The sequence below is a fragment of the Polyodon spathula genome, chromosome 15 (genome assembly GCF_017654505.1).
Source record: "Polyodon spathula isolate WHYD16114869_AA chromosome 15, ASM1765450v1, whole genome shotgun sequence".
In the NCBI taxonomy this organism is placed as follows: domain Eukaryota; kingdom Metazoa; phylum Chordata; class Actinopteri; order Acipenseriformes; family Polyodontidae; genus Polyodon; species Polyodon spathula.
In genome coordinates, this window is record NC_054548.1 from 33713700 (window position 1) to 33741127 (window position 27428).

The following is a 27428-nucleotide window of genomic DNA, read 5'->3' on the forward strand; positions in this document are numbered from 1 at the left end:
TAAAGAAGAAGGAATCTATGAAAAACACCTAGCAGTTTCTGTTGGCTCAGAAATGTGGGGAAGACAATGTGGAGAAGCTATAAAAAAAATAAAAAAAAGCCAACAAAATGCTTGGATATATAATGAAGAGTGTTGAATTTAAATCAAGGGAAGTAATGTTAAAACTGTACAATTAATTTGTTCAGTTCTGGTCACTACAAAAAGGATATTTCTGCTCTAGAAAGAGTGCAAAGAAGAGCGACCAGAATTATTCCGGGTTTAAAAGACATGTATGCAGACAGGATAAAATAATTGAATCTATTCAGTCTTGAACAAAGAAGACTACGCTGCGATCTGATTCAAGCATTCAAAATTCTATAAGGTATTGACAATGTCGACCCAAGGAACTTGTTCAACCTGAAAAAAGAAACAAGGACCAGGGGTCACAAATGGAGATTACATAAAGAGGCATTCAGAACAGAAAAAAGGAGACACTTTTTTACACAGAGAATTGTGGGAGTCTGGAACCATCTCCCAGTAATGTTGTTGAAGCTGACACCCTGGGATCCTTCAAGAAGCTGCTTGATGAGATTCTGGGATCAATAAGCTACTAACAACCAAACAAGCAAGAAGGGCCAAATGGCCTCCTCTTGTTTGTAAACTTTCTTATGTTCTTATGTTCTAAGTTGATCGCTCCTTTCACACATCCGCATATAGATGACAGAAAAACAACTGATAAACAAACCAGTGTTTTTATTTAGTATATTATATGGGGGTGTGGCAGAAATACAATGATTCTTGGTTGTAAGTCTCCCTCCCTACCTGTGAGCGCGTTAAGTAGCGAGAACAGAGTTCTTTGGACAGGCTGGTCTTTCCCAGGGTTGGGAAGTTGGTCAGTCTGAAACAAGACGAGACTCCGTTGCAAGAACCCGGAAGGGAAACGACGTAGCAGCTGCAGATTGGAGAGGCGTCTGCACTTGTTTACCAAGGGGTCATGTGTGACAGCATAAAAGGGGACAGAGAATCGTAATCTGTTCCTTCGCATTGGTTTACATGGAGAGAACAGAGAAGGTCTGTGAGAGAACTAGTGTTAAAGAACAGTGAAACAGTTTTGTGAGGGTTTTTTGTATGTTTGTCTGTGTGAATAACCGTCTTGTTTGTTACACTAGATGCCTAACAAGATTCCAGAGCTGTCGTCGAGGGCCAGCACTAAAACCAGATCACCACTGCACTAACTGTCACAAAACAATAAAGTGCATCACCCACCACCACTGCACTAACTGTCACAAAACAATAAAGTGCATCACCCACCACCACTGCCACTGCACTCACAAAACAAAAACAATAATCACCCACCACCACTGCACTAACTGTCACAAAACAATAAAGTGCATCACCCACCACCACTGCACTAACTGTCACAAAACAATAAAGAGCATCACCCACCACCACTGCACTAACTGTCACAAAACAATAAAGTGCATCACCCACCACTACTGCACCCACCCAGGACTGGTGACCGTGTATGTATTACTGTAGGGCAGATATGTCTGGTTTATTTTTGTTTGGGTCTGCAAAACCTGTTATTGTTTGGTATTATTGTTACTGGTCACCAGACCTGGAAAATACAAATAAAAGACCCCTTTCCAAACCGGATGAAGTCTCTGTTTGTTTCATTACCGCACTTCTGCACCTGCATCCACTCAGCCACTTTCTGACAGGGGGACATTACAGCTATAGACAAAAGTTTTGCATCACACCCTGTACAATTAAGAATGTAATGTTAGCATACAGAATTACATATCGCTTTGTAGTTTTCCATAAAAATGAAGTATTTTACATTTCCAAATCTAACATGAAATACTGTGCTTCTATTTTAGTTTCCAGGAGACTTCTGTGATATCATTTTGTAGTTTCTTTGATTGCATGATGCTAAATAAAATATCAAAATTATGTTCATATAGTTTTATTAATTTTTTTTTTTTTTTTTTTTTTTTTTTATTATGTCTGCAACCTAATATTCTACTAGGTGATGCAAAACTTTTGGCCATAAATAATATATATATATATATATATATATATATATATATATATATATATATATATATATATATATATATATATATATAATATTCAAGTACATAGCCTCCGGTGTGGTAAGGACAACTACAGTACTGTACCATTTAATTTTTCTACAATATTGTCAGAAAAGTCAGTCGCACAGCGCATACCGCTCATGTGTGCATGGGTGTGGACTAGCGGTACCACACTGTGAAAATAACCAGTGGTGCCATGTCATGCCTGTCTGTCCCAGGCTTTGTAGACATTATAAAATAGAAATTGCAGGCAAACTGCCACCATCTCCAAATCTTTCCCTTTTGTTTGCAGTGACACGCATATTGTAAATGCTCATTTGCAAATTTCTGAACTGAAAACAACAAAAAAATACTGTACTGAGAAAACCATGCCAAAAAATAAATAAAAATATTATGTACAATTTGTTGAATGAAATATTTTGAACTGCCTTAATTACAGTAGTGTTTATCTACGTCCATTCTTCAATAAATGCTTCCTTAGTAAAACTTCTAAAAGTCCATAGGATTTTAACCTTTTGTTTTACATTATCTCAATTACAACTACTACCACTAAAAATAATAATGTAATACTTTTCCAGCAGTATTCCACTTGCAGGATGTACAGTCTAAGAGTGTCATCTCCAGCTGGCTGCTTCTCTTCCAATTCACCCCTCTGCAGTAACAGCTGTCTTTCTCAGCTTATCTCGCGGGGAAGATATAAAAACTCTCATCACGTTCACATAGAGCCTGGATCAGCATCCATAGTCAGCAAAAGTTGATGGAATTAAACTAAAACAATTAGAGATGCTTGGCATACTGCTGTAGATATCGACGCCCTGCAAAGCTGAAGGGTGGAAATGAGATACGCAAGACAGAAAGAGACTGGGATACATGCTGTATGAATCCTTTACTTGTAATACACTTACACTTCATGCTCCAAAAAACACTGGGACCCCAATAACCCAGCAACGGGAACTCATCTGTCTGACAATAAACAACACCGTGATTTATGCATATAGATTGAGTGTGTTTGTTTCTCTCAGCGTGCAACAACATTGCTTAACCATGCCGATTTTAACAGCCTCTCAGTTAACCATATCCTAGTTTCTCCCAGTAGTGAAAGCTGTGTTGGCACTTTTTATTTCTACCAGCATAGGAAATGGGTCTTGCCAATTCTGGTTTGGACCAGTTTTCATTTATTAAAAAAAAAAGAAAAAGTAGAATAACATTTTTTCAAAAAGCACAAAATCCCATAAAACCAATTTTATTTACCTCACAGGAAATTGGTTCTAATATACTGCAGCTTTATTTTCTCCTGATTTAAACTGGAGAAAAGGCTTTATGAGGGGAGCTGCCATACAGATGCAAACAATTAACTGGCAAAAGATGGAGCTAATTACAGAAAGAAAACGTGTTAATCAAAACTCTGATCGCATGCAGGCCCTTGCAGCAAATCATGCCTTGTGCACAATTCAAACTAATTGAAAAACAGTGAAAATCTCTCTCACTTATGCAGATATAAGATCACATGGTTATATAAAATAGTTATTTTTTATTCACTGCTAAAACAACTGCAGTTAAAAACAATCCTTTACATTGACTGCAGATGTGTTCAGCTGCTGCAGTTAGAAGCACAATGTACCATCGCATTTCAGATCACTGGATCCCTGTTTTGATCCAACTGCAAAGCAATATTTCTGAGACGCAGAATTAACATTATAAGGATAATAAATAACAAGTTAGTTTATTCACAAGAAATATGGACTTACATCTACTGTCCCAATATTTATTGCTGTTAGTGTCGCGCAGCTAAACTACAGTTATTGCTGTAGCTCTAACCATGCCATTGTCGCCCCTTTAGAAACTTCGTGATGTGAACCACGCACACATCTGAAAAGCAGATCACAGTACATCGCAAAAACAGTCTGTGTACTTTTAAAATGATCTAATCACTGTGTGTATGTTTCTTCTAGGTTGCTATGAGAAGTGGTAAAGAGAGAGCCCTCAAAAATGTATGAAACTTCCAATTAAGAAACAGTGGCAATTCATTGTTCTTAGTTGTTCTTATAAACATTTATGATTGTATACTTTTTATTTATCATAATAACAATATAAATAAAATAAAAAATGCACTTTCTTAATTCCTAAGTTTCAACCTGTTATGCAACCTGTTACTAACTTGAATCCCAAAGTATTATTAATTTAATTTGTTAAAAAAAAAAAAAAAATGTTTTATGACAGTTGAGCAGGTCCATCTGAGTACAATCTATATTCATTATGAGTTAATGTGTGTTCCGAGCACACGATTAATCTGGTAAACAGATGCACATACACAATCCCTTGTTACATTCTTATGAATACCTACTGCTTTATCTGTTCCCTTCTCACCTCAGAAACAGCAGTGGCAAGAAAATAAGTTATACGGCACACAGTGAAGTCATAGGCCATAGAACAGAGCTATCTAAAACAAGCTAAACAATAACAAAAAAAGATTATCAACATGGGAAAATATTAAGTGAAATGTTTTGCACTCTATTTCTGTCTGTGGGAAGAATATAAAACCTCCAGAGTTTAAACTGCTTTCAAATGTTCAATCACAATTGTCACCATAACTGTGTACTCTGGCAACACTGGGTCATTTTCTTTTGATGGTTTTTAGGAAGCATTATGGTAATTTTGATTAGATTCAAAGAAGTCATGGGTATTCTTTATATGAACAAAATAAACATTTAAAATATATTTTAGTAACTTTGCAACGTTTTCAAAATCATACTTCCATCTCTAAAGTTTTCCCTGATATCTGTGTAAAAGTAGACATCCCCTTGTATGTTCCTTCACTTTGTCCTTTTAAACCATGTGCAAGACAGTTCAAATGCTGTCATTAACACAGAGGCGCCCTTCTGTCTTTTATTTTGAAACAAAACAAGCCCGACGTTGATTTGTAAAGTGTGTTTTGGTTTGAGTTTTGTGACCTCACTCTGTAACATCCTGGAGAGGCAGAAGGAGAGACACACTGGGGCTGTTGCCAGCGAGTAGCTAAGAAGCCCAACCTTTGGAAACAAATCAGCACAACTGCTTTGTAAATATGAAAAAAACACTTGCTTACTCACTCAGACACAACACTCAAACGCACGCACAGTCACTCACAATTAAACACATACACACGAATACACACTTCAACACTCACACACACGCACACCCTTACAAATATAGTATAAAAATAAACAAAAACACACAGTCCACGTCTACAATTTTAGTTGCTATCAGTATACAGTGAAAAAGCTATAGCGGAGATTAAACAGTTAAAAAACAAAAGAAACCTTTCCAAGCAGAAACGTGTGTGTTAAAAGATTAACTATTCTCAGCTAAGTTCATAACTCAGTCAACGTTGTATAATGTGTTATTTGTAGACTTTATTTTAGTGCAAAGAATTTTCATGTTTGGATATTCGTTCAATATTTAGATATCCGTTTGGACATTCATTCATTTTTAAAGTTAAAACTATCCCTGAAGAAAGAAAGACTTTACTTTATCCTCATGACTTAATACAGTTACGGTTAAAAAAAGAATCGTGTGACTGTGGATGGGAGTTCCCAGGAGGCGACGCTCAGGGGGGGGGGGGGGGGTCTAGATTGGCCAGGGTATCCTCGGCTCACAGCGCACCAGCGACCCCTGTAGTCTGGCCGGGCGCCTGTGGGCTTGCCTGTAAGCTGCCCAGGAGCTGCGTTGTCCTCCTACGCTGTAGCTCCTGGGTGACTGCATGGTGAATCCACAGTGTGTAAAGAAGCGGTCGGCTGACGGCACACGCTTCGGAGGACAGCGTGTGTTCGTCTTCACCGCTCCCGAGTCAGCACAGGGGTGGTAGAGGTGAGCCAAGCATAAATAAATAATAATTGGCCATTTCAAATTGGGAGAAAATAAAAAATAATTGGCAACAACTAAAACTAAAAAATCCCTCACATTATTGTGTCTTCGCAATAAACAAAGTGTCCCTAGACACATTTTCATTAATTACACCGGTTTTTAACTTGAATAAACACTTCAAATAAAATAAACGTGCAAAAAGGGGCATTGTACAATGAAAAAAACAATATTTACTTATGTTTTATTTCGCTTTCATTCATTTCATTTAACAAAAACTAGGATTACACCATGCAAGAAAATGTAAACACTGATTACACTATGTAACACAATTTTTGTTCCTGGGTAGTAAGTGTTATTTCCTAATTGTTTATGCCTCAAAAGTATACAAAATGGACACAAACTTTGCTTTTGTGACCAGGACAGTGATATTTCAAAATATCACTATCTCCAATGGGAAAACGGGCAAATGTGTGTCTTTTCGTTCACATAAAGTCAGAAAAACAACATATGAATCCAAATTAACATGTATTTATACTAAAGTAATACAAAAATACTACAAAAGATTTAGAAGTGAGTAGTTTTTCCAGATTTACGATCATACTGTAAATACAGTATAATCGTAAATCTCGAAAAACTACTCACTTCTAAATCTTTTGTAGCCATTTTTGTATTACTTTAGTATAAATACATGTTTACTTGGGCAGTGGTACCCAATTTTGACCCTCAAGATACAGTCCAGTCCAGGTTTTTACTCCAAGCTGGTTCTAAAATAGTTATTTGAATCAGCCACAGACCACCATACTTCACAAATAAAAGATGATGTGAATTTTACCCTCATACTGTAACTCCATAGTTCATTTTCCAGCCATCACTGACTAACTGAGGAGGAGCCAAGCCAGTGGTGTGAGTGCCAAGATGAAAAAGGCTGTAATCAGGTTCTAAAGCTCTGAAAACTGACAATTGTGAGCCTGGATATTTGGCGGCGGTTCTCCGTGATTTTCCCTCACTTTTTTCTACATCCTTTTCTGCTACGACCCTCGCCTTCTATTGTGTTCACAGTGTTTTCTGAGTTGTCATCATTTACAAAAATGTAGACATTGTTTTTTTTTAGCTTTTTGTTGTTGTCGTCATCACTTCCAAAAATGCTGGCATTGTTTTTATGGATGTGCGTCTTTCGTTTTTTGGATGTCACACTTTTTAAATTGTTGCATGCAGTGTTTGAATTCAAAGCCATCGTAACATACAGAGGGAATGGAAGAACATGGAGAAACAACAATCATTTGCTATGCACTGTTCACCTGAAGCAATACATTATATCAATCACAGCAAACAAAAAAGCTGAGGCCAGACATTTTGTAAAATTTTCTTGAAGAATGCTGTCACTTGTAAAACTGTCAGCCGCCTCCAAGACTCTTGAATTTACGACCTGTAAGGAAAATTGCTGACAACTGAAAGGGAGTGCTGAGTGCTGGAGTTGATTGAGCTTTGTTCTTGTCTAAGCATGACTCTGTGCTTTGATGCAGTACATTTCTTGTTATTTCTGCCTCTGCTGCTAGTTTCCCATTGGAGCATTTAGGAATCAATTCCTGTACTTCCTGTACGGACTCCAGACGTTGCTACTGTATACCTTATGCTAAACAATGTGATATTACTTCTTACCAACTTTCATTATAATCATGCCTCATATTTTACATGTTCAAATATAATTCATAGTTTGGTCTTTTTTTACAGTTTCCATGTGAAGCAAATGAACATGATGTAAACAGACTATAAACATTCTATATCCAATATCTGAACTGCACTTTAATATCAACTTCAACATTGATAAAGCTGAATTATACACTAAGCACTGTTTGCAGTTAGTGCTACACTCTGTATTACTCAGCAGGCTAAATCCGTTGCCCCAGTGTAATAGACCGCACTCCTTTGAATTAAAGACGCAACCCAAATTTCCCACCCTCAATTATAGGAAAAAATAAAACATCAAGTAAGGTCTCTAGTCGTTTTTCCTCCAGAAAAGGCAGAGAAAACCTTTCAATGGCCGAATGAGACCAATAGGAGCCGAATGAAACCGAAAAAAAAGGGGTGGATCTGAGCAATACACATAGCCGCAGCACCAAGACAAGACGGACATAAACAAACAAGATAGCTGCTTCCACATCCAGCGCTCAAAGAATATCACAGACATTTGCAGAGCTTTTTGAGATGTTATTGTAATAAAATGATGACTTGGATCACATTATTGAGGAGTTTGGTGATAAAACGAGTGACCAAGAGATGATTTATCAGTATGCACGACTATGAAGAGGTATGTGATAAATACAGCAAACAAGGGGTTGGGCAGGGCTAGAGATGCAGTACTGAGTGTCCTGTTGATATGCAGTGCCTTCTAAACCAGTTTTACTGTGAAAAACTTTTAAACAGTGTGTGTAAAATAAACAGTACGTGTGAAAATAAATTGGACCTTATCTGCCTCACGGGCACTGAATAAATGGACCGCAAAGGGTTAAAAATGTGTCTTAAATTCGAAGGAATATGGTACTTTAATATAACTGCAGATCTACTCATTTTGCCCTGTTTCAGATTAACCATAAACTGTTTTGGCATTCTCTAGAAATGATGCAGTCCTCCCATTTTACTTTAAAGCAGGTCAGGAATTAAACAGAATCCTGAGCAATCTCAGACCACCAGAAAAGCAAGCAAGAAAACAGATTTTAAGTGTGTGGTAACAACGTTGGAATTTAACTGGGTGCCGGGCAGTCTGAGATTAGTTTAAATTGCGCAGTGACACCACATGTTATTATAACGGAGATATAAAAAATATATATATAACTACTGCCTATTTGGCTTCTGATTTTTGGAGCAGCAGTACCCAGAAAGAGAAACAGCTGGGTACTGATATTAACAGGACTGGGCAATCAGGTTTTCACTTCCTGCTCCCCTTATAAAAACCAGAATTTTAAATGTGGGGATAAACATTTGTTAAATTATTATTGTACAATTCCTAAGTGGTAAAATCTAGTGTTTACCAACAAAAAAAAAATGTTTTTTGCCTGCAGCATTTCTTATTGTATTTGTGGAAAGGCATACCTTATATATAAAGTCTGCCAAATATTTAATAAAGCAGAAATCTGAGGAATTCCTAAATTAGGGTTGGTATAATCTAAATTAAAATTCAGTTTCAAATGTAAACAACGCAATATAAAGTTCCAAATCATGACAGAATATGAAAAATCCCACCAACCTAAGAATCAGTTTTTTGTCCATTTCTGTCACACAGTTAGTTATATGCTGCTTCTCATTTCCAGTCATGATTACTCACACCTGTGGTATTGCTTGGCATGTCGAAAAATGAGTGGGTCTGATCAGCATTTCCAGTCTGTCCAAGCTGGTACTGCTTGTTAGAACGGAGCCTAATAACGAAACGCTGAAATTGTAAAAGCCTCTCTTCGAATTCCTCAGGAAGCTAATGACGCTTCTTTGAAAATGGCTGCCTGTATGTCATGTATGATTTGAGAACGGGCAGTGACATCTTTGTTTGTCTTTTCTCAGGCAGTCAGTCACGTTCCTGTTGTGCATTCAGACAGTTACATCTTTTGTTGGCAATTTTAAAACACACATCACCATACTTTAAAAACCTCAAAAACCCATTGCGTTTCCCTGACCTCACAAGAGCAGAGGCACCTCGTAGCAACTGCCACTAATTAGATGGTTTAAAGCCTTGTGCTGATCCCCTTAACAGTAACAGTAACAGTTGCAAGCCCAGTATGCCTCCTTAGTGTTTAGTAGCATTCCTCCACTAATGAATGCCCTTTTTTACGCTCAAAGCTAGAATTATTGGATAGACTCTGGATCGTGTGACTATGAAAAGACAGGGTCTTAGACAAGAACATAAATGAAAGACCAGCCTATATTCAGCTAAAATCTGACAGTTTACTTAAGCCTGTCCCTTAGTAGGTTCAGGATTTGTCAGTGCTTAGACCAAAAAGATCAACCTGTGTTGTGGTGATTGTTTTGTACGGTATCCCTGTTAGACTGTGATACCTAATTTGCTAGAAAGATGCTCCAGGTATATCTGTAGATAGCCATGCAAGTTTCTGAAAATTGAATTGCAGAAGTCTAGCACTAAAGCACACATAGGCTGTGTTCCAATCCACGAAAATGCGCCCTACGAAGTGCACTTCGAAGGGCGGAAGTGGATTGTGGCCATCTTAAGGGGTGTTCCCATCTGTAGTGAACGTTAGTTTACCTACCGTAAACCTGGTTCCCTGAAAGAGAAGATAGCCACCAAACATCATTATGGGATACACTCCTGCCTATTGGTAGGTGTCACTGAGCTCCTATATCAAAGCTGCCGATAGCATATGAGGGACGCTAAGTCCTGTCTGACCAAGGTCAGCGGCGTGAGCGTGCAACCTCGAGGACCCTAGTGCCCACAGAGGGCAATGAGGAATCTACCACATTCAGGCGGTAGAACCTGACAAAAGTATGAGGGCCATGAGATAGCCACACCTCTCGTGGAATGTGCGGCCATCCGCCAAGGTGGGGGTTAGAGACTGTGTCCGCAATCCAATGCGACAGCCGCTGCTTGGAGAGGGGCTGACCCAGGGTCCGTGTTCCATGGCAGATGAAGAGCTGGTCAGACTGACGCAGCGCTCTTGTCTTATCTACATAACCTCTCAATGCCCGAACTGGGCAGAGAAGGTTCAACTTCTTATCCCCTTCTGTCGCAAATGGTGGAGGATGAAAGGACTCCAGTTCCATGGACTGATTCATGTGGAAGGCTGTAATCACCTTGGGGAGAAGTAGGGTTTGCACGCAGTGACACTCTGCTGCCATCATCCCAAATACACATACAGGAACTATGCACAGATCGCGCCTGCAGCTCACTGACCCGCTTTGCGGAGGTGATAGCCAAGAGGAAGGCTGTCTTCATGTAACCCTCCACCAGCGCAGGGACGGCAAGCAAGCAAGACACACTGTCAGCCTGCGTTGTCTGTCGCACTTGGAATTCAGATGGAACGCATTGAGCCATGCCTGCAGCGGGCGCATATGCAGTAAAGCCATCCAGAAGCTGATATTGCTATGGCACAAGACAAGAGGCACCCTCGATCCATGTCGAAACAGGGAGAGTTGGTGCTGAAGAGCTGCTACTCTGTCATCCGACAGGTGAGCTTACTATTAATCGGCTCAAGCATCGTTAAGGGGAGACCCAGTCTCAACCAGATGCTTCATCACAAATAGCTGTGTGGGCCATCTCTCCTTCCTGCGACTGGACAGATCAACCAGTTCTACAAGCAATTCATCACCCTGATCACTTGCCACCGCAAGGGAGCGAGGGTGGTATCCATGCACTTGAACGTGCATGGGTAAGGAGACACCATATGTCTCAGCCATGTATTGAAGCACTTAGGCCCCAAGGGATCAGACGCACCGAGGGCACAGAGTGAGGTAGAATACACTACTGTTGCATGGAGCATCTGGGACACAGAGTGTTATTAACATGCTGTGGCGCAAAGCACCGAGGAATTGACATGAAGTCAACACAACCCGGGGTAGCGCATAGCATACACCGGAGTGAATACATAGCTTGAGTGACTGCAGTATGCAATCAGGAGAGCAGTACAGGGGAGCGCATGGTGCTGCACCATGGTGCAGTGCGGCGATAACCTGGTCCTGGCGTATGCTAGAGTGGAGCACGGGCTCAAGGAGCTGCGGCGTGTTATGCAGGAAAAAAGTGACACATTCCCCATGACAGGCGGGTGACCAAGCACGCCAATAGGCGGGCTAAAATAAGCCTGCTGATTCAAATCAACAGTGGGACCCTGCAGAGCTGGGTCCCGGCAGAGGAATCACGCTGCTACTACTTTTTCTTTTCAAACTGCAAAGCAGTAAAGAAAAACACATATACACACACAATAGCAATTGTGAGGGATAAATAACAGTCACCATGGTAGCGCGCCGAGTGGGCAGGCTTGAACAAGCTGGCGGATTCAACTCAATGGGAACACAGAGCTGGGACCCAGTAGAAGAGTCACGTATACACAACAACAAATATGAATGTAAAATAACAGGTCATCACGGCAGCGCGTATGACAGTTCCGTTTTATTTTATAAACAGCCTGCCAAGTTGGCGGGCTGAAAAGGCTGGCCGATTAAACTCAACAACGGGAACACAGCAGAGCTGGGTCCCGGTAGAGGAGTCACGCCGCTACGTTTTCTCTTTAAACTGCAAGGCAGTAGGGAAAAACACATATACACAACAGCAATTGTGAGTGTAAAATCACAGTCACCACAGCAGACTGACACAAGCTGGTGGATTCAACTCAACAGCGATCCCGATAGAAATCATACGATATTTTCTCTTTAAACTGCAAGGCAGTAAAGAAAACACATATATACACACCCAATTAAAAACAGCACGCCAAGTAGGTGGCTGAGGCAGTCCAGCAGAGTCAGCTCTACAGCGGAACACGGAGGAGCCGGGGTCAGATGGAGGATCACACGTCTCTTTCTTTTAAACTGTAATAGCAGAGGAAACATCAAACAGTGAGCGCTGTAAGGTTTAAGAAGACTGCAATCGCAAAGCAATGCAGGCTGTTACACAGAAAAAGAGTAACACAGCATAGTGGCTGGACAGGGGTGTCTAACCTGGACTATGTGCAGTCACACGACCGGGACAGCGCGTAGCCTACAGCGGAGTGGAGCACCGTCTACAGGTAGAGACAATGAGGCACTGTTGCGCTAGGTCTAAAGCAATGGTCAAGCACTGTGTACCGTGCACTATGTGCAATATGTACCGTGTAGCAATGCGTTCCCACACTAGCGCAGGATACCGTGCGCACTGAGTACTGCTTGCACAGATGCACCAAGTACCATGCGGTGCCAGGCACCGACGTGTTAGCCTGTATCGGTACAGCGAGACAATGGGTACCGAAGTAGCACGGGCAGAGTCTTGCGCACCGCGGTATTAAAAACACCGGGGCAGCTGTGCGCGGTGCCTACCCTGACCGCGTGGTCACACACCTGAGCAGCACATAGCATACAACAGGGGGACAGGGCCGAAGCCGCGGCGGGTGATTGACTTACACACACAGTAATACAAAACAGTTTTTAAATACAAAAAACAGTTAAAACATTCCAGGATAGATGGGGGAGAGCACAGGTCCAGAGGTGAAGACTCGCGCAGCCTGCGTACGTCTCAACTCAACAACGAGGGAGCATCGGTGAGGAGTATGCAGCCGGGTTTCAGCTAGTCCCCTGCGCGAGTACGGGGACGCGTAGCTACAATCAAAACAAGGCCCAACCATGGCCCGCAGGCGGCTGGTGGGCAAGCTCGACAATGGGAACAAGGCAAGCCCTGTCCCGTGGAGTAATAGTGCTCTCCAAAGCAAGAAAGGGTGAAAAACACATACAATTCTTAACAGTATTTACTTACCGTACTAAAACGGACAGACAGAAAGAAGCAGCCTGACACGCTGAGCACACAGTGCGAAAATGGAACTGGAAATGGACAAGATGGAGTTTGTGTACAAATGTAATTAGCAATTATTAGTACTTATTAATGTATTATTAATTTATTTGGCTGATGCTTCTATCAAAACATATAACATAACAATATTATAATGCGTGTCAGAGAAATAACACTCATGTGATCCTTTTACGTGTCCCCGATAGATAGATAATTGAATAAAATTAATGTTCGAATCGACTTTTTTGCGTTATTGCTTTGGCCTAGCTTGCTATTGTCAATAAAAAAAATGAATAGCAAGCTACATTATTCCGTATAGATGAGACCTTGAGGGATATCTGTAACAAACTAGTTGGCTATTTGTACCGGTAGATAGCTTCCAGTGAAAATTATTCCAGTGAAACAGTTTTTTTTTTTTTTTTTTTCTCGCTCCTCATCAAAAAAGAGCAGAGAACTGGCACTTCATTGTTAAGCCTTGATTAACTCTGCAGGCTGCTAGATCTCTCAAAAGTGAATTGGATAAGGGGATTTAATTTAAAATCTATATTTTAAAATATTTATACTCACTTTTAAGTATTTGATTTTAAATGTATATTTACATATTTGTTTTATTGGTTAGAAATACGTTGTGTACGTAATTATATTGCTGTTAACGCAGAAGATAAATTGTATGTTGGCACAGTATTGCTGCCTTCTTGGCTGAGTCTCCCTTAAGAAAATAATAATTGGAATTACATTTTTAACTCTATATGGGGGTAATTCCGCCTGGTTTCACTGTTTTCAGTTTATTATCTCTAGGGGGCAACAAAATTAACTTTAGAATGGTATAAGAGACAGCGCTGTACATAGCATTCAATTACCATGTAACCGTATTCATTGTTATGATTATTACAGTGCTTGAAGTGAAGATCTATATGAAACAGTTGGATATTACTACGGTTTTGTTTTGTTTTGTTTTCAACTTTATTTTTTAGCTATAGGTCTATAACTTACTTCTCCGGCCACCCTCATCAATCCCAGTATGACTGCACGGTGACGATGGGCTCTCCTACGGATTGCAGACCCCATCCTCCGTTGGTCATTAATTAATAATAAAAAAATAGCAATGGCTATTACAGCTGCAACAAGTGCCTCAATTTTATTTCTCTCTTCTCCTCGCAGAGTCTTGGAGCTCAAAATGTAACTTGCTACCAACGTTTTGATTGTAGTTGTGCTAATAAACAACCCCACCCCCCCAAACATAAATAAAGATTTTAAAAAGACACGCACACATATAATGACAACACTAGAAACAAATGTTTTATTATTGCTTTATTATGAAAAGTTACTTTAAGCATAACAATATTTAAAAGAGTTGAATATCTTACACATACAAACAAATCTGTCAACCCCCTCCTGAGTTTCCAACATTGCACTTTGGACAGAGTAAGCTACACATTTCAAGCACTGACTAATGACGATGTCTTTGCCTGGCCATGAGTGATGACGCCAAAGTGTGTTCCCATTGAATCACCTTTGCACCCCCTACGCCCTACTTCCCTTCAAAATGACCACTTCCAGAAGTGGTCACTTTGAAGGGAGTAGGGTGTAGGGGGTGAGGTTTTGGATTGGAACACAGACATATTTTAAAAAGTGTTTACTTCCCACCCCTATCATTTCTGATTGGCTAGCTGTGGAAGAAGCTGATCTTCCATTGGTTACAAAGAAACCAAGAAGTGGCTGCAAAGCGAGCACCTGGCAATGCAGACTACTCTTTTAAACTTATGGTATTATTTATGTTTTTTGTAAATTAGCAAATAAGTGATACTGCTTTCTAATACAGGAACCTGACATTTAAATACTGCAATCTAATAAAGTAAAACAAAAAAAAAACAAAAAAAAAAAAAGCATAGTGGCTTAGGTATATGATTAGAAAAAAATCGTACTGTATAATTTATAACACTTCGTGGTCAATTTACTTGTTGGGATGTTTAAAAAAAAAAAAAAAAAAAAAAAAAAAAAAGGTAAAGTTTGCTGTTTATAAGCATTTCAAGACAAACTTTCACAGGGAAAAATATCATGCTTTTTTTTTTATTTTGAGTTTAGTGTTGCTAACCTAGTTTGCTATTTATCATATTAAAAAAAAAGTTTTAGATTTAAACGCTATATAAAAAAACAAACAAACAAAAAAAAACAACTTAGTTTGACCAGATTTGAACAGAAGCGATATTAGTTATTTATTGGACATCCACAATCCATTGATTCGTGAAACTATTAAAACATGTATATTTATATTTATAATGATAGAAATGAAATGCTTATATATATGTGTTTATGTATTAATTATAAATCTTTGCAGAATTTGATGGAACCTACTGTAAATATAGTGTGCATTTTGCTAGAAAAACAGTAAAACATGCAGAGAAACTTGAAAGGTTATACATAAGTCCTTTAAAAATCTGGGGTTCAGCAGGTACAAAACTCAAAGAACAGCAAGAAAAATCAGAATTCCACAAAGCAGCAGTAAAAGTTGGCAATGATTTTGTATCTGTGATGCAACAAACTAAAACACCTGTACATCAGGAGTTGGATTCAGTTGATAAAGACTGGGAAAAAAAAAATAGGCAGAAGCTATTTTTATATTTGAATAACTTTTTATAAAATATTGCGTGTTATTGTTGTGCTCTTAGTATGTTATACTAGCAAATGTGTTCCAAACTGCACTCCTTGAAGTATGTTATACATTGGTTGAGGTGAGGTGGGGTCACAGGGTTCCTTTGTGTATCTTGAAGAATTTAGTGAACCAGTCAAGCTACAAGGCTAGATCCGCCTCTGTTAATCACTGATTGATTGATTGATTGTTTTTAATGTTAAATAAAACCAAAAAATCCTACAAGTTATATTCTACTTTTTTTGCAAGTAGATATTTAAGAAGGACAAGCAGATTTTTCTAGCGCTTTGTCCCTCGGACAACAAGTTTATTTCAAAAACCGCACACCCCTGTAGACATTTATTTTACCTGAGGTATCAGCTGCCACAACTATGACTTTTCTTTGTAGTGTCAGATTTTTATTTATTTATATATATTTTTTTAATTTAGTCATTGCCAATTTATTATTATTTTTTTTAATTTTCTCCCAATTTTGAAATGGCCAATTATTATTTATTTGTGCTCAGCTTACCACTACCTCCCCTGCGCTGACTCAGAAGAGGCGAAGATGAACACAAGCTGTCCTCCAAAGTGTGTGCCGTCAGCCTACTGCTTCTATACGCACTGCGGATTCACCATGCAGCCACCCAGGAGCTACAGCGTAGGAGGACAACGCAGCTCCCGGGCAGCTAACAGGCAAGCCCACAGGCGCCCAGCAAGTCTACTGGGGTCGCTGGTGCGCTGTGAGCTGAGGATACCCTGGCCGACCTAGACCCCTCCCCCCCGGTGACGCTCAGCCAATTGAGCACCGCCTCCTGGGAACTCCCATCCATGGTCGGCTGTGGAATAGCCCAGACTCGAACCGGTGTAGTCCTGGCTATAGGGCACATCCTGCACTCATGCAGAGCGCCTTTACTGTATGCACCACTTTGGAGCCCCCCTGTAGTGTCAGATTTAATGAGAATAAATTAATTTCTATCAATACAGTTTTTCCAGTCACCGTATCTTAACCAATGCGATAGCCAATTAATGATTTGCATTTGACAGCTAATCATGACCCATGCGGTTACATTCTGAAGCTGTTCATCCTGGGACCTGTCTGATGGTGTTTCCCACTTCATCAGTTCCAAGATTATGTGACAGGATGACGCAAACCAAGAGCACAGAGTGTGTGTGTGTGTGTGGGGAGGGGGGCTAAGGTGTGTGGAAATTAAGGGAGAGAGCAACGGGAGAAACAAGGAGAAATGGGAAGAGATTGGTTTAATTAAGCAGTGAAAGAGGGAGCTACGCGACTAACAAGTAAAAAAAAAAAAAAAGCTGGGTATCTGTTTGGCCCCACACACAAAAACTAGTTTACTGGGCTCTCTGCTGCTACACAGCTGCACACAACTGTTATGTCTAGACAGCAACCTCTCTGAGCTGCAACGGTTCCTATGGGGAAAGGTTTCAGTTCAGAACTTACTGTCAGATTAAGGGAGAGAGGAATATCTAATTAAACTCAAATCCCTCAGCATACCATGTCTGAGTTTAGATCCCCACCCAAACCAGATGTTACAAACCGTAAGAAATCTAAAGTTAAACATCAAATGCCAGCCTTACCAAAGATCAGACTTGATAGAACATGCATTAAACAGCAACAATTAAAAAAATAATATTTCTATTGAAATTCTGGACCAGACTCTCGCTAATATCAGGCTCAGTGATGGTGATTCAACACAATAATAAGCAGTGAATATGTTGCCCTTTTACAGTTCTGTACAAGCAAGAATAGCCACAATAAGTCTTTTCAAATTGGGACATTTTGTAAGGAAGAAATGCTAAACAGAAAACATACCAAACTGTAACAGAAGGATGTTACATATGAGGGTCGTCACTGAATAATACTGAATCACATCATATACAGGTTGATTAGAAAGTAAGTGTACCACACAATGCACCTACCTATCTTCCACAGTTTCGGGTATGGGTGTGTATCGCTGTTATATGCATTATTATCTGTGAAGTGTACTTCATCAACAGAATAAATCGGTTCTTTACAACCATTTGTAAAATCAACAAAGAAAAAAATACCCTCATCTCATTCTCTAGTAAGCATCCATATTTTACTTAGCAAATGCGTCCATCCACTTTTTACTGCTCATGTATGGATGGGTCAGTCTGTCAAGCACATTTCTTAGGGTCTGCTGCCATCTGCCAGCGAAAAACAAAACTGCAGACTACAGTACCAAATATCCTGCTTATGAGATTTAGTGTAGCACGTCAAAAGACATGTTAAACTTTCAGATGCACATTTAACTCTATCCTGCAAGCTATTCTCACAGGAGTGACAAATTTGGACTCGCTTGCGCTCCACGTGGAGATTGCAGGATAAGCAGCTCAGTGGTTAATAAGGAAAAGAAAAGAAAACAAAGCTAGAAATAAAAGTGTGCCACGCAAGTGGTGAGCGCTAGTCCCACTTAAAGGAACGCCCCGCTTCAGGAACCTACTACAATATGCAGACCTTTTCTATACTGTTTCAGATGAACATCCCCTAAACTGAGAGACTTCTAGGCCCGGAATCCTCCGGTCTCTTCAAATGGCCTTTTCAAATGGCCTCAGCTGGACAATGGAACGGACTCTCTCCCCCTCGATGTCAACACAGCAAGCTTTCGCTCAGCGCCCGTCTGTATGGCTATGGCCTCGAGATGTGGCGCACTTTTTGAGCTGCGCACACAAGCTAACCTCCTGATCCACTCCTGATCCACTCAGCACCGGGCGAGCCTACCTGCTCAATTAGTTGCCTAGCAACGCATCTTCTGTGCATCCCAGCTGTTTCCATAAAGGCGCACATGCAGTAAAGAACCAGCAACAGGGTACTCCCTGTCACACAAACTAAAACATGTTCTTCTACATGGCTGTCCTGTATAAGACAAAGCCTGACCTGCTATTTTTTTTTTCTTTTTTATTAAATATTGTTTTAAAACATATAACTGGGTGAGACAGGGAGCTGAGAGGGCAGGGCTCAGAGGTGCACTCGGCTCCCCAGCCCGGCTCTCATCATCTGTCTGAAACTCATTCTACACTAGCTGTGGAGAATAAAATTAGCCAGCTGCTGTTTTCTCCAATTCAGTTTGCAACCTTTATGTATAACCAGCAAAAAAAAAATCACACTCTCATTTAACTATATCAGCAAGCATAGCTTAATCTCATTTCTAGGCTACACGGCCTCAATTAACTCATCTAACTAAATTCAAGTTAATATGACCACATTTCATAAGCAATTTACTGCTTTTTAAGGCTCCAAGCATATTCCCTGAAACCTTGTAAGTACGCGCTTATAACAAGAATGCTAAGTGGTCTCAGTCACCTAGGTGGCCTACTTTATGTGAAATAGTGTGTAGCAAGGTCATAGTGTATGAGTGCAGGTCAGTGGATTTTGCTGCAGGGACTGTTTATGGAAAATTGATTTGCACTGGGACTCAAGACTACTGGTGGTAAAGAAACCCTCCCCCCCAACACACACCAAATTGTATGAACTAAACATTTCAAAGGCAGCAATTCTTATAATGATTATACACTAGTTTCACATTTGAAGTTTTCAATTCTGCCACACAAAATATTTGTTTTTATAACGTTGCTGATCTAATCTGGGTATGTATGTCAGAGCAAATATGCAGAGTATCTGGGGAGGGATTTCGATTAGTCTTTCATCAGTGTGAGAAGACAGGATAAAGAGGTACAACTGGTCTCTCATGACAGGGAGAAGGCAGAATAAAATCTGTGATTGGCCTCTTAGGAGACAAAGCAACAAAGTGATTGAACAAGACAAAAAGTAAATTGAGCCACAGACTGAAAAGATGTGTTTCTTAGGCCCTGTAAAGAGCGTGAATTTGGCTGAAATCCTCTCAAATCAAATGCGGGCTCATTAGGGAAAGCACTGTTAGATGTGCTTGTGTCAGTGGCCTCAGCAACCTTATTCAAAGCTGGGCTGATAGTGGCTACTGAGTGAGTCGAATTCACAGCTTTCTATACTGCTCTAACTACAGGGTAGCCAACATCCCTGATAATTATAAATATAATGAATGAATCATTTTGTTTATAATTTAATGATAGTTAAATTATAACTACAGATAATTTTAATAGTAAGAAGACCATCATCTCCGTCAGTCGGCCTGCAAGGGGCCTGCTCTCACGTTACAGGAAAGGCCCCAGGCAGCTTCCTCCAGCACAAACACAAGCGCCTCCAGATGTGCGCCCAGCCTCAGATAATATTAAACATGATGAGTCTTTCCTTGAGGATTTAGAAAAAATATGACCTCACGGCCCAGCAAAGCAGTTTTCCGACTGCCAGCACCAGCACGATAATATTCACTAGGTGGACAGGGAGATCTATTGACACCACCTGTTTGGGATGGCAGCGTTGGTGAGACCTTTAGATTAGATTAAAGGAAGGCTAACCAAAACATTGTAAAATAAGCCCTTCAAAGAATGTTGTGATGCCCACCCTACACTCTTCAAAATCAGCTATTGAACCAAGCAGCAGAGCTAGCTCCGTGTAGGGTCTAACATTGTTATATCTAAAATATTTAAATTCTACTAGAAATAGATAATACATTGCAGGGACGAGGACGGGGACGGGACGGGGACGGGGGGTGTCACACTTTACCTAAACCATGTCCTTTATAAAAGTTTACCCTGGTAAATGTACACAGAATTTTTGCAGTTTTCCAATGCTTTTATCATGGTTATACTAAGCATTTACCATAGTTTACCATGATTACATCTCTGGGCTTTAGAATGCTTGCATATGCTTACCATGCTTTCACTATGCTTAAATATACTTTGCTATGCTTTTACTGTGGGAAAGTTGTACATGGGGGCAATACCAGTATAGGGACAAAAGACATACACACATAGCTTTATGTTACAGACTATTCTACAAGTACCAGTACTTTAGGTACTATTGTTAAGACAAAATTGTTCTCTGATCCGTAGGTAGTTGAGGTTGAGATGTTCTGTTTTGTGTTCAGACTTTATTAAACAAACCTGAAGTTGGATCAGATAAGAGGATGGACTGGGGCAGCCCTTAGGACAGAGAAGGAAGGAAACCCTCTCTCCCCACTGAGGGACTGACAGAGTTTAATTTCCCAGTCAGGAGCATTGAGCCGGCTTCTCCCTTTACTGCCAGTCTGCAGTCCATCAGACAGAAAGACGATTCTTATACCGCAACTCTCTCCTTCCTCATCACGAAAAGTTAGAAGTTACTGAATTTCACGCTGCATATGCAGAAGTTCAAACTGTGTGTGCTCCAGTTTTGAAAACCTAAATGCAAACCACAGTATCTGAGTGTCTGTGACAGTGCTCTGTTGCACTGTTTTAAATAAAAACTAAACAAAAAAATAACTAAAAGCTTAAAAGGTGTGTTTGGCAGTGTTCCGATATTGAGAATTATCGTTGGTGTTTAGGGCAGTTGTGAAGCCTGTTTTCCCTGTAAGCGGCGGCTCGGCTTGAAACCACTGTATTCAAAAGTGTGTGTGTGTGTGTGTGTGTGTGTGTGTGTGTGTGTGTGTGTGTGTGTATGTATATATATATATATATATATATATATATATATATATATATATATATATATTTTTTGTTTTTGTGCAATTGTTTGTTGTTGGCCATTGTGCCTATCTATTTGTTTTGTCTGTTATTTATTATTAAACATTTGCAAAAACACTTTAAATATGCAGCTTCTGTCTCTGGGTCTCCTTCCTGATTTCCACCAGCCTGACCTATGACGCTATCCTTACTACACATGGTGTCAAGATGGAATAGCGCCCCTAGAGACAGAGAGGAACTGCAGTTTTACAAAGAAATAAAAAGATGAGAAAAGAAAGTCTGGAGAAGCAACAGCGTGGGTTGCAGGCAGAATGGGCTCCTTTCTGTAAAGAGTGTGGGGACTTTGGGCACGGCTTCGAGGAGTGCCAATGGGTTGACCCCCTCTTCAGAGAGGCCTTTGGGAGGTTAAAGGTGGAACTTGGGCACTATACAGTGTGCTGCCCCCTTCAGGATAAAGAGGGGTCAGTATGGTCACTGCCGGAGTGCCCCATGCTGCTGCCAGCATTTCCACTGCCAGTGTTGCCACCATCAAACACACCTATGTTTTGACAAGGAGGAATTGAACCCCCTCCCTGTCAAAGCAATATTTCCCACATACACCTGTGCACTGGCAGGGCTTTCACCCTGCCATGCTGCCACAAAGAGCCACAAGCCCAAGCTACTGTCTACCAAGCATTCTTACCATGTTAGCATTGCTAGCTTTTACTGAGGAAACGTTATAACGATGAAGGATGTGTTCATTTATCTCACTTTTTCTCAACTCATTTTGGACAATTTTCCCACTGAACAAGCCCACTTCTGAGATCATAATTGCTTTTGGATAAAAAAACTGCCTTTCATTCTTTCTTTCTTCTAAGTGTCCATTTGTCACTACTTATGAAATTCACATATTTGGAGAACACAAACACAGGTGAACTCTGCAGGTAATTACTACTGTACATCATTCCAATATACCATGGTCATGTAACAACAACAGAATAGCAATTCAGTCTCCAGGATTTAATATAGGTAATCCTTTCTGACATTTTGGAAATACCATTACTGTGAGCAAAAACTGTAATATGGCTGTCATGTAGCCATTTTGAATAGGAGCTCAAGGACACTAAACAAATTCCACAAGGATGTATATTATACCTACATTCTTTAAAATGTGTGAAACAAATAGTCCAAGAAATGCCCGCAGAAACATGTGTGATTCATATAAACATTCCTCATGGGAATTCTTAATAATGTATGGCTGGGATTTGGTCTCCTCAGTTGTTCTTTAATTTAGCCCCATCCATTAAACATTGTTTCCATTCAAATACCAGCAGAAGATTCATCTTTACATGAACTAACAATAAAAAGACCAGACTTTGGATGGAAGCTATTTTAAGTCAACAATGAATTTAAAAGGTTTTCAGTTTTACTCCTGGTCATTAAACAAATGTGTAAGCTCTCAGTTTCCATGGCAATCTTTTACAGAGGTGAACTAGAGTACAGTCAATAGCAGACAACTCTCTTTAATTCTCAGAGAACAGGTGAATTCTCAATTAGCACTATTAACAAAAGCTTCACAAATGCTTAACAAGCTTCACTAAAAAGGTCAAATTAAAATTAAATTATTCACATTTCGCTGTCAGGATTTTTCAGAATAACATACCTAATTTTTTTTACAGAGAATATAAATTATATATCAGACTCCTTTAGGTAAGTTCCACGGAAGAAGCAATTATGTTAATAACATATAACTAACCACGTTTGTAAATCTGTATCAAATAAAAAGATCACTGTGATCTACACCCCCTGTATAACTAAGGTAATGTAAGTGACATATGTGCATACCTTCTGATGCACTTTTGACACTGTCCAAGTCTCAGCACAATTGGATAAGTAGTTCTTCAGATATGTGTACAAAACACAATAGTGCCGTTGTGTATAAAAGCAATATTTTAAAAAAGAAAACTGGTATACCAGCTCCTACCTGAAGAAAGCAAGTTCCAGCTGCTGTGTTTTCCTTGATTGAGACATTGTAGAAGTTACTATCGAAAACAGGCTCATTGTCATTTATATCCTGCAAGACTACATTGACCACAGCTGTGGAAGACAGAGCAGGTCGGCCTCCATCTGTAGCCACCACAGTGATTCTTGGCTTGGGGTCCATCTCGTAATCCAGCTCTGTTGCAGTGGTGATGATCCCGGTAACTGGGTCGATTGTAAACCAATCAGAATGTGTCCCACGGTCCTGCAGGATGCTATATTTGACGTCCCCATTGGGACCTTGGTCTTTATCCCTGGCTGTCACCTGAAGGACAAAACTGCCAGGGTAGACAACCTCAGGGATAGTTTGCTTGTATACCTGTTGGTCAAAAAGAGGGGGATTGTCATTGACATCAGTGACCTGAATTGTAAATGAGGACTCTGCCCTCAATGGAGGGGTCCCTGAGTCAGTGGCCATCACCCTCAGTTCATAGGAATCTCTTTCTTCCCTGTCTAAGATCTTGTCAACACAAATGAGGTAGATGATGTTATCCTTAGTGGTTAGACCAAACTTGCCATCTCCCCCTTCCAAAGAGACATTTACATTTGAGTACTCGCTATAATCTGGGTCAGATACCGAAATTCGTGCAACATACTGGCCTGGTTGGGCTCCCTCAGAGATCCGTGGGGACCCATCCTCACTGAGGAAAATGATGGTCATGGTAGGCTGGTTATCATTGTAATCACGCACATGGATGGACACGAAAGCATTGGTGATCTCCGGCTGGCTAGCATTGTCCCGAGCTTGGACAACCAGCTCATGGACTTTTCTCATCTCATAGTCAAGGGGCTTGCTGAGGGTTATTATGCCTGTGCGTGGGTCAATAAGAAAGTATCGCTCAGGGTCACTCTGCCTTCTGTTAATCTCATAAATGACTAATCCATTGTCTCCCTCATCGGCATCTGAGGCAAACACCTGCAGAATCGTGCTACCAGGCTTCATGTTTTCAGAGATCTGGGTGTGATAGCGGCTCTGATTAAAGACAGGGGCATTGTCATTAATATCTTGGACCAAGACATCCAGAATCATATGCCCTGTCTTCCTTGGAGAGCCACCATCAAAAGCTTCCAAGTACAAGGAATATGAAGAAATCTGCTCTCGATCCAGGATCCCATTTACCACAAGATCACAGTACAAGACCTCATTGGAGCCTCTCTTGGTCTGAAGTCGGAAAGCTTGTCCCATGTTGCCATCTTTTACTAGGTAACCCTGTGTACTGAGCTGGTCTTTATCAGCATCAGATGCTGGTTCTAAGGAAAACCTAGTCCCTATTGCTGTTTGTTCTGGGATCTTTAAAGTGGCCCTGCTCTTGGGGAAGCTGGGTGCATGGTCATTGATGTCATTGACCACAATTGTTACCTCCACTGTCACCCCCTGCATGGTGACAGCAATAAAGTTGTAGCGGTCCCTGGTCTCCCGGTCCAGGACTTTGGCTGTCTTAATAATGCCGGTGGTTTCATCAATGTGCAAGTCGCTGCCAACCCCAGTGCTTTCCAAGTCTGTGATGAAGTACAAGGAGGCAGTGGTTCCAGGGGGCAGCCCAGCACTGATGTCCCCCACGATAGTGCCAGCTGGCTGCTCCTCATCCAGCTGTAGGTCCAGGGTTCCCAACACCGTAGATGAGTTACCGGTTATAAGTCCGAAGGCCACGTAGAGAAGCAGCACCCGTTTGTTCCAGGTCCCTCGTCTGTTCAGTCGTTCCATTGCAAGCTCCCTCAATCCGATAAGCAGCGAACCAATCCTCATGTAAACAGTTTGAGTTAATCCTGAAAGAAATAGACAAGGAACACATGTATTATTAGTAGTAGTAGTCGTAGTAGTCGTAGCAGTGGTAGTAGTAGCACTAGTAGGATTACAGTTCAAAGGACAAGTACCTTCAAATGATATTTTCAAATTCAATGTTTTACCATCCCCTTGCCTTTTAGCTTGTTTGCAATCATTCTGAGTTATTATTATTCTGTGCATTGACCTGGTTCACCAGTTCTAGTTGTCAGATATCATAAACATCTGTAATCCAGGCTAGATCAGCATCTATAAAGGATCTTTATTGAAATTAGAGTCAATAAACACAAAGGACAGCTGCAAGGAGTGTGCACTGTTCATTCAGTCCCCCATTGTAAGATACACGTATTTTGCATATAGGCAATCTGTCTACCAGTCCCACAGCTCATTATGAAGGACGTTCTGTCTCCCAAGTACAAACTTCTAAACACTTTGCAACTTGTCACAACCCTAACACACTAACGGTATTGCCCTTTAGCATACAATATATCATTCACAACAATATCTGCACATATTTCTTACAAATACCTAATTAATCAATCTTGCATTCCTTTGAAGCAACCAGTAACCACATGCCCCCCATGACTTGAGGCTGGACTTCCTTTTCCAAATCATTGTGTGCATGCAGTTCAGTCCCTACATTTGCTTCTAATTAACTAGAGGCAGTTCCAATATTTTGATGGTCTAGACTTATATAATGTCTAATATACCCAAAGGTAACTGTTTTGTGAACCTATCTGATACATTAAAACTCTGGAATGTGTCAGGATGTTAACTTTTAATAAGAGACTTTAGTCTGTTGGAGTAGTCATTTTATAAAACTGTTTTTGATATTAAATGTGCCCCACAGCACAACACCCTGAGTTGCCAGCAGACAGAATGGCCATCAAAAATCATGATACTGAAACAATACTATAGCTGCAGCAGGTCCTGTTCATTCTGAAACAGCAGTGTCCCAGAACACCCTGCTGGAGTGCATGCAGTTAGCATAGGTTATCCCTGAAGATCCCTTGATATCCATGCAAGAATGTCTCTAAAGCTCAGAATGACCATACCCTGTTGGCTCAAAGCCTAGTTATGCTCTTCTTATTGTCCCATAAACGCCCTGAACCAACACTAATGACCACACTACATCCAACACTGCAACATAATAGCCAAAACTACCGACCAGAAACAAAAATCTATTTGTTTAAAGAAAAAAACAACAAAGGAGGAATCAAGCCCAAATGGAGCAAAAGAGGGCCCCTCCCGCTTGGGGGAAAGCGGTTTTGAGAGCAACCCCACAAGCATCTCGGCTCCAGCCTTTGCAAGTGTCAAAGCCATGAGTCATAGCTACTAAAGTCTTTGAAATGTATGGGCCTCAAAAGGAGGGAGTAATTAATGGCTTACAAGCTACTGCTGAGCCCTGAATATAAGGCAGTTCCAGATTTTTCCATGGTACAAGAGGCAGTTAAAAGCTTAGACATTTATTGACACCAGCATCCCCCTCCACTCCCTGTTAGCCTGATACAGGTGCCGACAAAGTGCATTGAGGGATACATTGCTAAGTGTCAGGTTGCTAAGCAGTTTGCACACTTAAATCTGGGTCGGTAACTAGGCCCCTAGTTCTAGACTCGCTTTGGATAGAATATGAGCAATTTGGACTTACCCAACACAGTGTATTAACTACAATAGACTGGAACCCAGGGCCTAGAAGCTTTGGATGACATGGAGCTTTTCCATATAGTATCACTAAGTATTGTTTGTCATAGTAGTGTACATTATTAGGTTTTAAAAGATCAATATTTTTGTATCTAACACAAATTAATATTAAACTGAAAACAAGAACTGCTAAAGGATTTGTCCGATTTGCCTCTTGTGCAGCAAGCATTTCTGTATATTGGCATAAATTTTGGAGATAAAGGAATTTAATTTGTTCAGGAATTATGCATTATTATCTCTTTTCAACAAACACCGTTGTGTTCCTGTGGCGGAGTGTCCTGCCCCTTTGTTTATTATTATGTATTGTTTGACCGGACGATCGAG

The 27428-nt window shown here is 40.5% G+C and overlaps 1 protein-coding gene across 1 annotated transcript in view; it reads right to left on the reverse strand.

Annotated features, from left to right (window-relative positions):
* The window catches only part of LOC121327739 (protocadherin-16-like), a 168918-nt gene that overhangs the window by 126642 nt on the left and 14848 nt on the right, over nt 1-27428 (reverse strand). The window contains exon 2 of the mRNA XM_041271922.1: nt 23565-25387. Coding sequence (XP_041127856.1) covers nt 23565-25367 — 1803 coding nt within the window. The 5' untranslated portion in view covers nt 25368-25387. The remainder of the gene's footprint in view (nt 1-23564; nt 25388-27428) is intronic.